The sequence below is a fragment of the Panulirus ornatus genome, chromosome 37, assembly GCF_036320965.1.
Source record: "Panulirus ornatus isolate Po-2019 chromosome 37, ASM3632096v1, whole genome shotgun sequence".
Lineage (NCBI taxonomy): Eukaryota > Metazoa > Arthropoda > Malacostraca > Decapoda > Palinuridae > Panulirus > Panulirus ornatus.
In genome coordinates this window covers 7,816,595-7,834,183 of record NC_092260.1, presented here as the reverse complement: position 1 = coordinate 7,834,183, position 17,589 = coordinate 7,816,595, and the positions used below count along the sequence as shown (strand labels likewise).

The window sequence follows — 17,589 nt, the reverse complement described above, 5'->3', positions numbered from 1 at the left end:
TTTTCACTCCATCTTTCCACCTCCAATTTGGTCTCCCTCTTCTCCTCGTTCCCTCCACCTCCGACACATATATCCTCTTGGTCAGTCTTTCCTCACTCATTCTCTCCATGTGCCCAAACCATTTCAAAACACCCTCTTCTGCTCTCTCAACCACGCTCTTTTTATTTCCACACATCTCTCTTACCCTTACGTTACTTACTCGATCAAACCACCTCACACCACACATTGTCCTCAAACATCTCATTTCCAGCACATCCATCCTCCTGCGCACAACTCTATCCATAGCCCACGCCTCGCAACCATACAACATTGTTGGAACCACTATTCCTTCAAACATACCCATTTTTGCTTTCCGAGATAATGTTCTCGACTTCCACACATTTTTCAAGGCTCCCAAAATTTTCGCCCCCTCCCCCACCCTATGATCCACTTCCGCTTCCATGGTTCCATCCGCTGACAGATCCACTCCCAGATATCTAAAACACTTTACTTCCTCCAGTTTTTCTCCATTCAAACTCACCTCCCAATTGACTTGACCCTCAACCCTACTGTACCTAATAACCTTGCTCTTATTCACATTTACTCTTAACTTTCTTCTTCCACACACTTTACCAAACTCAGTCACTAGCTTCTGCAGTTTCTCACATGAATCAGCCACCAGCGCTGTATCATCAGCAAACAACAACTGACTCACTTCCCAAGCTCTCTCATCCCCAACAGACTTCATACTTGCCCCTCTTTCCAGGACTCTTGCATTTACCTCCCTAACAACCCCATCCATAAACAAATTAAACAACCATGGAGACATCACACACCCCTGCCGCAAACCTACATTCACTGAGAACCAATCACTTTCCTCTCTTCCTACACGTACACATGCCTTACATCCTCGATAAAAACTTTTCACTGCTTCTAACAACTTGCCTCCCACACCATATATTCTTAATACCTTCCACAGAGCATCTCTATCAACTCTATCATATGCCTTCTCCAGATCCATAAATGCTACATACAAATCCATTTGCTTTTCTAAGTATTTCTCACATACATTCTTCAAAGCAAACACCTGATCCACACATCCTCTACCACTTCTGAAACCGCACTGCTCTTCCCCAATCTGATGCTCTGTACATGCCTTCACCCTCTCAATCAATACCCTCCCATATAATTTACCAGGAATACTCAACAAACTTATACCTCTGTAATTTGAGCACTCACTCTTATCCCCTTTGCCTTTGTACAATGGCACTATGCACGCATTCCGCCAATCCTCAGGCACCTCACCATGAGTCATACATACATTAAATAACCTTACCAACCAGTCAACAATACAGTCACCCCCTTTTTTAATAAATTCCACTGCAGTACCATCCAAACCTGCTGCCTTGCCGGCTTTCATCTTCCGCAAAGCTTTTACTACCTCTTCTCTGTTTACCAAATCATTTTCCCTAACCCTCTCACTTTGCACACCACCTCGACCAAAACACCCTATATCTGCCACTCTGTCATCAGACACATTCAACAAACCTTCAAAATACTCATTCCATCTCCTTCTCACATCACCACTACTTGTTATCACCTCCCCATTTACGCACATTCTTGTCTCTCACTTATAGATTGCTATTTTCTGCATTTCTCTTATTATTAGAACCCAGGTCTATACACAGTCCTCCACTATGAATTTTCCACCTTGCAGTACTGATAAAAATTCAAATCATAAAGACCATAAAACACAGCACAAAAAGAGATATTAGCTGACCTTATCAAACCCAAATCAACAGTTGCTACTATATTTTGATAGCTGATACCGGCATTGTCTCCAGGTTTACTATTCTTCAATGGGAAGTGGAAAACTTTTGTTTTTGTGTTGGAATTCATGAATAAAAGAAAAAATTTACTGATTCAATATTACTAAAGGCTAGGACTGAAAGTGAAAAAACTAAACCACTTCAAATCACTGAGTATTGGAGCAAATTGCACCTCTGTCCCAGAACACAGTACACCTGGGCAGGTTACTGTATGGTAGTTGATTGGAACCTTGTGGATCTGCTACCCCCAGGTGATGGTAAAACAGTGTTTCATAAGTCCCCAGAATGAGGGGAAACCAAGCAATTGCTTATCTCAGATGCTGATAGAGCTCTGTCTAGAGTGAAAATAGTATCATTTGTCCTTGAGCTTCAGTAAACAACTGGTTCTTACGTGTCTGTATTACAAAATGGAAATTGATCAGCTGATATAATGAATTAGCAGATTAGAGTATTTTTGTGCAGCCCATTGTTTGAGATGCTTGCTGTTCTTACAAACTAAGTACATGTATCTTATGAAATTGATTACAATCCAAGCGCAGTAGGTAGAAGGGAAAATCTCTGTAAACTGAATAGATAAACCAGAAAAAAGTAATCCAGTTTGAATACAGCATTCCATATATATTAGAAACCAAGATATTATGCAAGTTACTCAGGAATTAGGAGAATTTTCATAATGCAACCTTATTGGCTCCTCACTAAATATCATGAAAGAAGCAGTCTGTGTAAAATAGTGAGGAAAGTCTATGCTTAAGCTGTAATGCATGTTAATTTTATATTTGGCATCTGAGCAGTTTTATGATGCGTTATTCTCCCTCAAAGGCTCTGTCATCTGTTCTTGACACTATTTCACTCTCATGGGAAATTACATTATATAGGTAAAGATGTCTTTACAGACATGAGAAATTCTTCATGACAGGATGCCAAAAGTGAGGATGTTAAGACATTCAAGTTGGTCTTGTTACTCACTGAAGTTCTTTTTCTCCCATTAACTCTTTCTGAATCTCTCGTATAAAGTTTAACTCTAGCATAGAAACTGTTTCTTCATTATAGCCTATAATAAAGTGTATTTAGATTTTTGTTAGTTAATTATAAGATTCCAATTGTGGTGCATTTTTTTTTTCTTTACTCTTATTAAGATTATAAGGGAATGAAATTTTTTTTTGTCCAGTGCATTGTCCTGTTAGCATGAGATATATTCTTAAGGAATATATAGGTCAGAATTCAGTTTGTCCTCATAATTTAGTGAGGAGACACTGGCTTTTGCTATCCCATTTTGAATGACTGTTAGGTATCACAGACCTTACTGTAGTTTTCCCTGACCTTTTCATGTGATTCTCATACACTTTTTTGACCTCTGGGACAGGAAATCTGAGTGTGTGTGTATGTAACCAAGATGAGAAGAAAGGAGAGATAGGTAGTATCTTTGAGGAAAAGAACCTGGATGTTCTGGCTCCGAGTGAAACAATGCTCGAGGGTAAAGAGGAAGAATGGTTTGGAAAAATCTTGGGAGTAAAGTAACGGGTTGGTGAGAGGACAAGAGCTAACAAAGGAGTAGCACTACTCTTGAACCAGGAGTTTTAGGAGTGGGTGATAGAGTGTAAGAAAATAAAATCTAGATTGACATGGGTTAAACCAAAAGTGGATGGAGAGAGATGGGTGATTATTGGTGCTAATGCACCTGGTCATGAGAAGAAAGATCATGAGAGGCAAGTGTTTTAGTAGCAGCTGAGTGAGGGTTATTAGCTCTGATGCACAAGACTGGTTATCAGTGATGGGTGATTTAAATGCAAAGGTGCATAATGTGGTAGTTAAGGGTATAGTTGGTGTAAATCGGGTATTCAGTATTGTGAATGGAAATGGTGAAGAGCTTGTGGATTAATGTGCTGAAAAAAGACTGGTGATTGGGAATATCGGTTTGAAAAGAGGAGGTAGTCAATGGGCATTATCAGATTATGTGTTAATTGCTAGGCTTGTAAAAGAGAGACATTTGGATGTTAATGTGTTGAGAGGGGAAGCTGGAAGGATACCTGATCACTATGTGGAGGTGAAGGTGAAGATCTGTAGGGGTTTTCAAAAAAGAAGAGACAATGTTGGGGAGAAGAGAGTGGTGAGAGTAAGTGAGATTGGAAAAGGACACTTGTGTGAGGAAGTACCAGAAGAGATTGAGTGCAGAATGGCAAAAGGTGAGAGCAAATGATGTGAGGGAAGTGGGTGAGGAATGGGATGTATTTAGGGAAGCATTGATGGTATTTGCAAAAGATGCATGTGGCATGAGACAGGTGGGAGGTAGGCAGCTTAGAAAGGGTAGTAAGGGATGGGGTGAAGAAGTAAAGTTGTTAGTCAAAGAGAAAAGAGAGGCGTTTGGACAATACTTACTAGGAAGGAGTGCAAATGACTGGGAGATGTATAAAAGAAAGTGGCAGGAGGTCAGGAGGAAGATGCAAGGGTTGAAAAAGATGGCAAATGAAAGTTAGGGTGAGAGAGTATCATTAAACTTTAGGGAGGATAAAACGATGTTTTAGAAGGAGGTAAATAATGTGCAATAGACAAGATAGCAAATGGGAACATCGGTGAAAGGGGCAAGGAAGGAAATGATAACAGATTTGTTGAATGTGTTTGATGATAGAGTGACAGATGTAAGATGTTTTGGCTGGGGTGGTGTGCGAAGTGAGAGGGGTCAGGGAGAATAGTTTGGTTAAGAGAGAAGAGCTTGTGGAAGATGAAATCCAGCAAGGTGGTGGGTTTAGATGGTATTAAAGTTGAATCAACTAAAAAGGGGTGGGTGACTTTGTTGTTGGTTGGTTGGTAAGGATATTCATTGTATGTATGGATCGTGGTGAAGTGCCTAAGGATTGGCAGAATTCATGTATAGTGCCATTGTACAAAGGCAAAGGGGATAAAGGTTAGTGTTCAAATTATAAAGGCATGTTTGTTGAGTATTCCAAGAAAATTATATTGGAGGTTATTGATTGAGAGGGTGAAAGCATGTACACAGCATCAGACTGGGGAGGAACAGTGTGGTTTCAGAAGTGGTAGAGGATATGTGGATCAGGTATTTGCTATGAAGAATGTGTGTGAGAAATACTCAGAAAAAGAGATGGATGTATATGTAGCATTTATGGATCTAAAGAAGGCATATGATAGGGTTTATACAGGTGCTTTGTGGAAGGTGTTAAGAGTATATGGTTTGGAGGGTAAGCTGCTAGAAGCAGTGAAATGTTTTTATCAAGGATGTAAGACATATATATGAGTAGGAAGAGAGGAGAGTGACTGGTTCCCAGTGAAGGTTGCTCTGCGGCAGGGGTGTGTGATGTCTCCGTTGTTGTTTATGGATGGGGTGGTCAGAGAGGTAAATGTAAGAGTTTTGGAGAGTGTGGTGAGTATGCAATCTGTTGGGGATGAGAGGGCCTGGGAACTGAGACAGTTGTTGTTCGCCGATGATACAGCACTGGTGGCTGATTTGATTGAGAAACTGCAAAAGTTGGTGACTGAGTTTGAAAAAGTGTTTGAAAGGAGAAAGTTGAGTATAAATGTGAATAAGAGCAAGGTTATTTGGTTCAGCAGGGTTGAGGGACAAGTTAATTGGGGTGTAAATTTGAATGGAGAAAAATTGGAGGAAATGAAGTGTTTTAGATATCTGGGAGTGGACTTTGCATCGAATGGAGCTATGGTAGCGGAAGTGAATGACAGGGTGGGGAGGGGGTGAAGGTTCTAGGAGCGATGAAGAATGTATGGAAAGAGAGAACATTATATATATACCCTAGCCTGAGCTAGATCCCCATTTTATCGACCTACCCCTAAGGATGAATGAACAGCTGGGTTGACTGTGGACTGACTGCCGCAGTCAGGATTCGAACCTATATGCTCGACCCTGGGCTTGAATGCATCCTGGTCAGGAACACTAACGGTTACACCATGGGAGTTATCAATACCATTAAACGTTTCATTGCCTAATTCTATGTTTAGCTCAGTAAACGGCATTATAATTGCTGCCTGTATGTGGCCTCAGTCCTTATTTATGCTACAGAATACTGATTGTGAGATCAGACTTTCTTGGTGCTATTTAAGAGAATTCATCAAGATGCACAGTTGTCCATGTAAAGTAATTCATGCATAATGGTTTGTATAACTTTGGTCTTATTTCTGAGATGCCCCATGGTGAATATATTTCCATCTGCATGATAATTGGTTTTGATTCCTGCATTAGTAGACTGCATTGTTAAGGAACACAGATTGAAAGTTGTGGTTGGTTTCAGGGAAGGGCTTGGTGCAGCTATCACTGCCCTTGACTTTTGCCTTTATGAGATATGTCAATTCATTCAGGACAAAATTAATGAGCTCAGACAGAACTGCCTAGAGTCTGACTCTGCTCAGTACATCAGTTACTTTGGTTAAATTGGTAAAGAGGAAGTAAAAGTCATGCTATTAGTTTAGCATTATTCTTTGATCTGATGTGCTGAGAACATCATGTGCTCGGTACATTAATTGCCATAAAATATAAACTGTCTTTTGGGCATGGTTTTTATCAAGTAGATGTTTAGTTTGGCAATTGAGGAAGATATGAGTACTTATCTTGCCAGTAATGTTGATGAGGGAGGTACTTCACTAATTATCACATGAAATTCTGGCACCCTTCTCTGTGTATAGCTTTATTTCCTTCCTTCTTTATCCCTAAAGTCTTGGAGAAGACTGTCAATTATTGGGTCAGCATTTTTCCTTCCTTTGTAAATAGTACTGTGGGCACTGCATCTGGATGTGCTACCCTGCCAGGCTGTAAGTGGGAGAAGCATACATAATGCATGAAATGTGTACGTGTATCGTATGAACTAGAAAGACAGAATAAATACCATGCTTTATCTTTGTTGTGCAACTGTTGTTCAAGTATGAATGTATGACTTAATACATACAGTACCATCAGTTGGATAATAGTTAATTGGTATATATACTTAGCTGTAAAATCTGTGCTAAAACAAGTTTTATCTATTGGAAGACAAGTAGAATGTTTCTTCAGTCATTCGAATAAGAACTGCTGGGAAAGTTCTGTCTTTTATATCGAAATGTATCCTTTCATTGTTGTTACTGGGGATTCATTCAGAAGTTTAGTGAAGAAGTAGAGTTGACTGAAAATGAAAATGGACATATTTTAGGATAAGAAAGGGATAGTCCTTAATTTCTGTTGTTGGAATTTCACTTAGAATATGAGTTAAGAAGCCTTTATACTGGAATGTGTACTTTCATTTTTGTTACTAGAGATTCATTCAAAAAGTGAGCTAAGTAAAGCTGTATGAAAATGAAAATGGACATATTTTAGGATGAGAAAGGGATAGTCCTAAACTTTCTGTTGATGTAATTTCATTCAGATTTTGAGTTAAGAAGGTGAGTTATTTGATAATGAAGATGGACATATTTTGAGATATGGAAAGAGAGTCTATTTTGACATAAAATAAAGTTAGATACAAAAAGATTGGATGTTGACATGTATTAGCTGACATAGAAAACTCTTATTGTTAGATATTCTTAATTGTGATAGATTATTTAGTGATAATGATGATACATTTTATTGTAGTATAGCCAATCATCCCTGGAGTCCATAACTGTGTTCCAAATTTTCATCCCTGGCAGATATCAAAACGTAAAAAGAAACTGATGTTTTCCACGAAGCAGAGTACAGACTATGATCAAGCAGAATTGATATTGTACGAGGAAGTAGCTAGGATGCCACCCTTTATGAGGAAGACTCTTGTTCTTATTGGTTCACATGGTGTTGGCAGAAGAACTATTAAGAACAGAATAATTGCATCAGACCCATCTAGATTTGGCACTGTAATACCACGTAAGTATTCTTTTCTTAATGTTAATTTTATCCCTGCTTGATTTTAATGCATTTTTTTTCATTTTATGTATAAGAGAATTTGGAATAGAAGAATTTTAATTTTTTCTATATATATATATCTCTCTTTCACGCGCCTGTCAATTAACACGTAATCCAATAACGCTCTGTGGCCATCTCTCCTACTTACATACGTATACTTATGTATATCTCGCTTTTTAAACCAGGTATTCCCAATCACCAGTCCTTTTTCAGCACATAAATATACAAGCTCTTCACCATTTCCATTTAAAACACTGAACACCCCATGTATACCAATCATTCCCTCAACTGCCACATTACTCACCTTTGCATTCAAATCACCCATCACTATAACCCGGTCGCTTGCATCAAAACCACTGACACACTCATTCAGCTGCTTCCAAAACACTTGCCTCTCATGATCTTTCTTCTCATGCCCAGGTGCATATGCACCAATAATCACCCATCTCTCTCCATCAACTTTCAGTTTTACCCATATTAATCGAGAATTTACTTTCTTACATTCTATCACATACTCCCACAATGTGCTGTAAATGTGCTGAGAGGTGCAACTGGAGGGATGTCTGAGCATTATCTTGTGGAGGCTAAGGTGAAGATTTGTATGGGTTTTCAGAAAAGAAGAGTGAATGTTGGGGTGAAGAGGGTGGTGAGAGTAAGTGAGCTTGGGAAGGAGACTTGTGTGAGGAAGTACCAGGAGAGACTGAGTATAGAATGGAAAAAGGTGAGAACAATGGAAGTAAGGGGAGTGGGGGAGGAATGGGATGTATTTAGGGAATCAGCGATGGATTGCGCAAAAGATGCTTGTGGCATGAGAAACGTGGGAGGTGGGTTGATTAGAAAGGGTAGTGAGTGGTGGGATGAAGAAGTAAGATTATTAGTGAAAGAGAAGAGAGAGGCATTTGGACGATTTTTGCAGGGAAAAAATGCAATTGAGTGGGAGATGTATAAAAGAAAGAGACAGGAGGTCAAGAGGAAGGTGCAAGAGGTGAAAAAGAGGGCAAATGAGAGTTGGGGTGAGAGAGTATCATTAAATTTTAGGGAGAATAAAAAGATGTTCTGGAAGGAGGTAAATAAAGTACGTAAGACAAGGGAGCAAATGGGAACTTCAGTGAAGGGCGCTAGTGGGGAGGTGATAACAAGTAGTGGTGATGTGAGAAGGAGATGGAGTGAGTATTTTGAATGTTTGTTGAATGTGTTTGATGATAGAGTGGCAGATATAGGGTGTCTTGGTCGAGGTGGTGTGCAAAGTGAGAGGGTTAGGGAAAATGATTTGGTAAACAGAGAAGAGGTAGTAAAAGCTTTGCGGAAGATAAAAGCTGGCAAGGCAGCAGGTTTGGATGGTATTGCAGTGGATTTATTAAAAAAGGGGGTGACTGTATTGTTGACTGGTTGGTAAGGTTATTTAATGTATGTATGACTCATGGTGAGGTGCCTGAGGATTGGCGGAATGCGTGCATAGTGCCATTGTACAAAGGCAAAGGGGATAAGAGTGAGTGCTCAAATTACAGAGGTATAAGTTTGTTGAGTATTCCTGGTAAATTATTTGGGAGGGTATTGATTGAGAGGGTGAAGGCATGTACAGAGCATCAGATTGGGGAAGAGCAGTGTGGTTTCAGAAGTGGTAGAGGATGTGTGGATCAGGTGTTTGCTTTGAAGAATGTATGTGAGAAATACTTAGAAAAGCAAATGGATTTGTATGTAGCATTTATGGATCTGGAGAAGGCATATGATAGAGTTGATAGAGATGCTCTGTGGAAGGTATTAAGAATATATGGTGTGGGAGGCAAGTTGTTAGAAGCAGTGAAAAGTTTTCATCGAGGATGTAAGGCATGTGTACGTGTAGGAAGAGAGGAAAGTGATTGGTTCTCAGTGAATGTAGGTTTGCGGCAGGGGTGTGCGATGTCTCCATGGTTGTTTAATTTGTTTATGGATGGGGTTGTTAGGGATGTGAATGCAAGAGTTTTGGAAAGAGGGGCAAGTATGAAGTCTGTTGTGGATGAGAGAGCTTGGGAAGTGAGTCAGTTGTTGTTCGCTGATGATACAGCGCTGGTGGCTGATTCATGTGAGAAACTGCAGAAGCTGGTGACTGAGTTTGGTAAAGTGTGTGAAAGAAGAAAGTTAAGAGTAAATGTGAATAAGAGCAAGGTTATTAGGTACAGTAGGGTTGAGAGTCAAGTCAATTGGGAGGTAAGTTTGAATGGAGAAAAACTGGAGGAAGTAAAGTGTTTTAGATATCTGGGAGTGGATCTGGCAGCGGATGGAACCATGGAAGCGGAAGTGAATCATAGGGTGGGGGAGGGTGCGAAAATCCTGGGAGCATTGAAGAATGTGTGGAAGTCGAGAACATTATCTCGGAAAGCAAAAATGGGTATGTTTGAAGGAATAGTGGTTCCAACAATGTTGTATGGTTGCGAGGCATGGGCTATGGATAGAGTTGTGCGCAGGAGGGTGGATGTGCTGGAAATGAGATGTTTGAGGACAATGTGTGGTGTGAGGTGGTTTGATCGAGTAAGTAATGTAAGGGTAAGAGAGATGTGTGGAAATAAAAAGAGCGTGGTTGAGAGAGCAGAAGAGGGTGTTTTGAAATGTTTTGGGCACATGGAGAGAATGAGTGAGGAAAGATTGACCAAGAGGATATATGTGTCGGAGGTGGAGGGAACGAGGAGAAGTGGGAGACCAAATTGGAGGTGGAAAGATGGAGTGAAAAAGATTTTGAGTGATTGGGGCCTGAACATGCAGGAGGGTGAAAGGCCTGCAAGGAATAGAGTGAATTCGATCGATGTGGTATACTGGGGTTGATGTGCTGCCAGTGGATTGAATCAGGGCATGTGAAGCGTCTGGGGTAAACCATGGAAAGTTGTGTGGGGCCTGGATGTGGAAAGGGAGCTGTGGTTTCGGGCATTATTGCATGACAGCTGGAGACTGAGTGTGAACGAATGTGGCCTTTGTTATCTTTTCCTAGCACTACCTCGCACACATGAGGGGGGAGGGGGATGGTATTCCATGTGTGGCGAGGTGGCGATGGAAATGGATAAAGGCAGGCAGTGGGAATTATGTGCATGGGTATATATGTATGTGTCTGTGTGTGTATATATATATGTGTACATTGAGATGTATGGGTGTGTATGTTTGCATGTGTGGACGTGTGTGTATATACATGTGTATGGGAGTGGGTTGGGCCATTTCTTTCTTCTGTTTCCTTGCGCTACCTCGCAAATGCGGGAGATAGCGACAAAGTAAAATAAATAATATATATATATATATATATATATATATATATATATATATATATATATATATATATATATATATATATATATATATTCTTTCACACCATTCGCCACCTCCCGCGATAGCGAGGCAGCGCTAAGAACAGAGGACCGGGCCCCTGAGGGAATACTCTCACCCGACCCACTTCTCCGTTCCTTCTTTTGGAAGAAAAAAAAAGAAAGAAAAATATATATACACACACATATATATATATATATATATATATATATATATATATATATATATATATATATATATATTTTTTTTTTTTTTTTTTTTTTTTTTTTTTTTTTTGCTGTCTCCCGCGTTTGCGAGGTAGTGCAAGGAAACAGACGAAAGAAATGGCCCAACCCACCCCCATACACATGTATATACATACGTCCACACACGCAAATATACATACCTACACAGCTTTCCATGGTTTACCCCAGACGCTTCACATGTCTTGATTCAATCCACTGACAGCACGTCAACCCCGGTATACCACATCGCTCCAATTCACTCTATTCCTTGCCCTCCTTTCACCCTCCTGCATGTTCAGGCCCCGATCACACAAAATCTTTTTCACTCCATCTTTCCACCTCCAATTTGGTCTCCCACTTCTCCTCGTTCCCTCCACCTCCGACACATATATCCTCTTGGTCAATCTTTCCTCACTCATTCTCTCCATGTGCCCAAAACATTTCAAAACACCCTCTTCTGCTCTCTCAACCACGCTCTTTCTATTTCCACACATCTCTCTTACCCTTACGTTACTTACTCGATCAAACCACCTCACACCACACATTGTCCTCAAACATCTCATTTCCAGCACATCCATCCTCCTGCGCACAACTCTATCCATAGCCCATGCCTCGCAACCATACAACGTTGTTGGAACCACTATTCCTTCAAACATACCCATTTTTTGCTTTCCGAGATAATGTTCTCGACTTCCACACATTCTTCAAGGCTCCCAGAATTTTCGCCCCCTCCCCCACCCTATGATCCACTTCCGCTTCCATGGTTCCATCCGCTGCCAGATCCACTCCCAGATATCTAAAACACTTCACTTCCTCCAGTTTTTCTCCATTCAAACTCACCTCCCAATTGACTTGACCCTCAACCCTACTGTACCTAATAACCTTGCTCTTATTCACATTTACTCTTAACTTTCTTCTTTCACACACTTTACCAAACTCAGTCACCAGCTTCTGCAGTTTCTCACATGAATCAGCCACCAGCGCTGTATCATCAGCGAACAACAACTGACTCACTTCCCAAGCTCTCTCATCCCCAATAGACTTCATACTTGCCCCTCTTTCCAAAACTCTTGCATTCACCTCCCTGACAACCCCATCCATAAACAAATTAAACAACCATGGAGACATCACACACCCCTGCCGCAAACCTACATTCACTGAGAACCAATCACTTTCCTCTCTTCCTACACGTACACATGCCTTACATCCTCGATGAAAACTTTTCACTGCTTCTAACAACTTGCCTCCCACACCATATATTCTTAATACCTTCCACAGAGCATCTCTATCAACTCTATCATATGCCTTCTCCAGATCCATAAATGCTACATACAAATCCATTTGCTTTTCTAAGTATTTCTCACATACATTCTTCAAAGCAAACACCTGATCCACACATCCTCTACCACTTCTGAAACCACACTGCTCTTCCCCAATCTGATGCTCTGTACATGCCTTCACCCTCTCAATCAATACCCTCCCATATAATTTACCAGGAATACTCAACAAACTTATACCTCTGTAATTTGAGCACTCACTCTTATCCCCTTTGCCTTTGTACAATGGCACTATGCATGCATTCCGCCAATCCTCAGGCACCTCACCATGAGTCATACATACATTAAATAACCTTACCAACCAGTCAACAATACAGTCACCCCCTTTTTTAATAAATTCCACTGCAATACCATCCAAACCTGCTGCCTTGCCGGCTTTCATCTTCCGCAAAGCTTTTACTACCTCTTCTCTGTTTACCAAATCATTTTCCCTAACCCTCGCACTTTGCACACCACCTCGACCAAAACACCCTATATCTGCCACTCTATCATCAAACACATTCAACAAACCTTCAAAATACTCACTCCATCTCCTTCTCACATCACCACTACTTGTTATCACCTCCCCATTTGAGCCCTTCACTGAAGTTCCCATTTGCTCCCTTGTCTTATGCACTTTATTTACCTCCTTCCAGAACATCTTTTTATCCTCCCTAAAATTTACTGATACTCTCTCACCCCAACTCTCATTTGCCCTTTTTTTCACCTCTTGCACCTTTCTCTTGACCTCCTGTCTCTTTCTTTTATACATATCCCTAACCCCTGTTCCTTCTTCGAACTCCCATCAAGGGGATGGCCATGGCAAAAGAGTCTCCACCTATTCTTGTCCTTATTTGCCTCCTTTTAATACATCATTCCATTCATTTTTTCATCATTTCTCATCCTCTAGTACTCATGTTACAGGTGGTCTTCCTCTCACACCAACTTTTTAAATCATACTAAAGTACCCTGTCCTTGTGGACTCTATCTTGCATTCTTTCCACATACCTCAAATTATTATGTTTCATTCTACCACTCCCTTCATTCCCTTTGCATTCCCTCCCATACCAAATCTCATACACCACCTCATTTCTTTTTCCATTCTATCTAGTTATAACCTTATGATCCTCTCAAATAACTCATTTCCATAGCATGGATTCTTGACCTCTGTGATTCATTTCATGTCCATTGTTTCAGTTGCATAGGTCAGGTTTGGGAGGACTGTACTGTTCTTTAATCCTTTCTTCACTCCCATACTTACACCTCTACCCTTCAGTATTCTGTTAAGGAACCTAGTGACTCTTCTACCCTGTACTGCACACTCCCATATCTCTCCTTGCATATCACCAAACTCACCCAAGGTAGCTCCCAAATACTTAAGGTCTGTCACCTTTTCGGTCTTTCTACATCCATGTCCATAGCATGGTTTTGTACACTTTTTTTCTTTCAGTCTATTGGGCTTTCCAAATTCTGTTCTTTTATTCTGCTTCCTTTCAGACACCATTACTTTACTTTTACATTTTCCTTCAATTATGTATGATTATACACATTATACAACACACTAACATCCCTCTACACTTGCAGCATGCAACACAGTATCATCCACAAACAGGCTTGTCACTGACAACCATACCTCACCACAACACTGTCTCTGCACTCTCTTTTTTAGTTCTGCTTTCATCTCTCTCATCTCTCCCTCCATATATATTTTGAAAAGCTACAGTGATGTCATATAGCCCTGCCTCACACCTACATGTATACTGAAACTTACACTTAACCCTCCATCTACTCATACACATGCCGTTACTACTCTGTAGAAGACTTTCACACCATCCACAATTGTTCTCCTACTCCGTATATCTTTAAAACATCCCATAAAGCATTCTAATCAACTCTGTCATTTGATTTCTCCAGATTCATAAATGCTGCCTTATCCACTATGCATTTCCCATTTTATTTTTATATCGTACAACTTTGTATTCAGCTACTAATTCTACAACCTTTAACAGTCTTTCTCTAAGCATTTTAAGTACCTCATTCGCATATAACTGTATCCCTACTTTTAATGCACTTTCATGTAAACTCTCTGTCACCCCTCTTTCTACTAATTGAATTCTTTCTGATTCAACTTTTTGCTTGCTAATGCTTTTACCTTCCCATTTTTCCTTATGTCATACCTCTACTTCTCCCTGATCCTCATTTTCACAAGAGCTGCAAAATGGTCAGAATCTCCAAGAAATTCTCACAATTCAAACATCAAGCACAACTTTTCTCAACCTATTATCCCTTGCCACATGGTCATTCAAACCTTTCATTCTTCTATCATTTCTCATCCACGTATATCTGTGGATCATCTTGTGCTGAAAAAATGTTTGTAAGGAATAAACTCTCGTCACAAAGATCCACAAGGGAACTTCCATTCTGATATACTCCAGGTACTCCCCATTAACCATCTATCTCGTATTCATACCACCCATTACAACTCTCTCTCTTTTCTTAAACCCATTAATACAGTCATTCAAATTTCCCCATGAATGCTAAATTTCTTCCTTACCCCACACAGTCTTCTTATTCCCAGGTGCATCTACACATACCATTGCATACTTCATAACTCTCACTCACACTATTCTTGATCCATTCCATCCATGCTCTGTAACACTCTCCCATACTCTTGGTGATAGCACAGTTGCACATCCTTCTTTCCCTCTTCTTTGATAATTTTTCATTCCTTCCTGTCCATAACACTTCTTCCATATCCTCTCACAGCTTGCATTCATCATTTCCATTTTCACTCCATACATCCTGCCCAGGGATATGGGTTACCCCATTCCCCAGCACTTCCAGACTGTAACTTTTAAATTTCTCACTATTCAGAGTCCTTATCCTCGTTTGCTCATCTCTTTTATTCCTTGGCATAACTGGTTTACTTCCCTGTTGTTTCATAGCATTTAATGCCTCATGCTTGACAGGCCATTGGCAGAGGGCAACTCCAGTGCAGTGTTTCTGAAACTAAGCAAACTTTCAAATTATCCAAAAACAAAAAATTTAGTGCACCATAAATGTGTGTCTGTTTTAGAAATTATATCCCTGTGGAACTGGACAACACCTTCCCCTTTGGTTCACCCCCCAAGAGTGCACTAAAAAGGTCACCAGGAGAAGGCATGGTGAGACTTGAATACTCTAAAAAACTAGAGTATCCCCTTGAGGCACTGAAATTCAACTTTTCCCAATCATTGAGCTCCCTACCAGAGTAGCAGTACCTCCTGACCTCATTGGTTATAATATTGCCAATTGTGATAGCCATACTCCTCTTAGGTTCAGACAGGTTGAAAAGAAGAGTGGTAGAAATAGAGTTGATTACGTAGAATTTAGTCATGTATTTCACTTGAATTGACATAATATGTAGAGTTAGAAATTAAGTGAGAATGTGTGAGTGAATTGTCAGGTTAAATGTACTTAACCCATCCCCTGTGAATGAGAACAAATTTTTTTTTTTTTTTTTTTTTTATACTTTGTCGCTGTCTCCTGCGTTTGTGAGGTAGCGCAAGGAAACAGACGAAAGAAATGGCCCAACCCCCCCCCCCCCCCCATACACATGTACATACACACGTCCACACACGCAAATATACATACCTACACAGCTTTCCATGGTTTACCCCAGACGCTTCACATGCCTTGCTTCAATCCACTGACAGCACGTCAACCCCTGTATACCACATGACTCCAATTCACTCTATTTCTTGCCCTCCTTTCACCCTCCTGCATGTTCAGGCCCCGATCACACAAAATCTTTTTCACTCCATCTTTCCACCTCCAATTTGGTCTCCCTCTTCTCCTCGTTCCCTCCACCTCCGACACATATATCCTCTTGGTCAATCTCTCCTCACTCATTCTCTCCATGTGCCCAAACCATTTCAAAACACCCTCTTCTGCTCTCTCAACCACGCTCTTTTTATTTCCACCCATCTCTCTTACCCTTACGTTACTTACTCGATCAAACCACCTCACACCACACATTGTCCTCAAACATCTCATTTCCAGCACATCCATCCTCCTGCGCACATCTCTATCCATAGCCCACGCCTCGCAACCATACAGCATTGTTGGAACCACTATTCCCTCAAACATACCCATTTTTGCTTTCCGAGATAATGTTCTCGACTTCCACACATTTTTCAAGGCTCCCAAAATTTTCGCCCCCTCCCCCACCCTATGATCCACTTCCGCTTCCATGGTTCCATCCGCTGACAGATCCACTCCCAGATATCTAAAACACTTCACTTCCTCCAGTTTTTCTCCATTCAAACTCACCTCCCAATTGACTTGACCCTCACCCCTACTGTACCTAATAACCTTGCTCTTATTCACATTTACTCTCAACTTTCTTCTTCCACACACTTTACCAAACTCAGTCACCAGCTTCTGCAGTTTCTCACATGAATCAGCCACCAGCGCTGTATCATCAGCGAACAACAATTGACTCACTTCCCAAGCTCTCTCATCCCCAACAGACTTCATACTTGCCCCTCTTTCCAGGACTCTTGCATTTACCTCCTTTACAACCCCATCCATAAGCAAATTAAACAACCATGGAGACATCACACACCCCTGCCGCAAACCTACATTCACTGAGAACCAATCACTTTCCTCTCTTCCTACACGTACACATGCCTTACATCCTCGATAAAAACTTTTCACTGCTTCTAACAACTTGCCTCCCACACCATATATTCTTAATACCTTCCACAGAGCATCTCTATCAACTCTATCATATGCCTTCTCCAGATCCATAAATGCTACATACAAATCCATTTGCTTTTCTAAGTATTTCTCACATACATTCTTCAAAGCAAACACCTGATCCACACATCCTCTACCACTTCTGAAACCGCACTGCTCTTCCCCAATCTGATGCTCTGTACATGCCTTCACCCTCTCAATCAATACCCTCCCATATAATTTACCAGGAATACTCAACAAACTTATACCTCTGTAATTTGAGCACTCACTCTTATCCCCTTTGCCTTTGTACAATGGCACTATGCACGCATTCCGCCAATCCTCAGGCACCTCACCATGAG

At 40.7% G+C, this 17,589-nt stretch overlaps 1 protein-coding gene across 7 annotated transcripts in view; it reads left to right on the top strand.

Annotated features, from left to right (window-relative positions):
- vari (MAGUK p55 subfamily member vari) overlaps positions 1 to 17,589 on the top strand; it is a 408,236-nt gene that overhangs the window by 367,904 nt on the left and 22,743 nt on the right. For all 7 annotated transcript variants that reach the window (XM_071683758.1, XM_071683757.1, XM_071683756.1 and 4 more), the window contains one exon: positions 7,431 to 7,641. In XM_071683758.1, the coding sequence (XP_071539859.1) occupies positions 7,431 to 7,641 (211 nt within the window). The remainder of the gene's footprint in view (positions 1 to 7,430; positions 7,642 to 17,589) is intronic.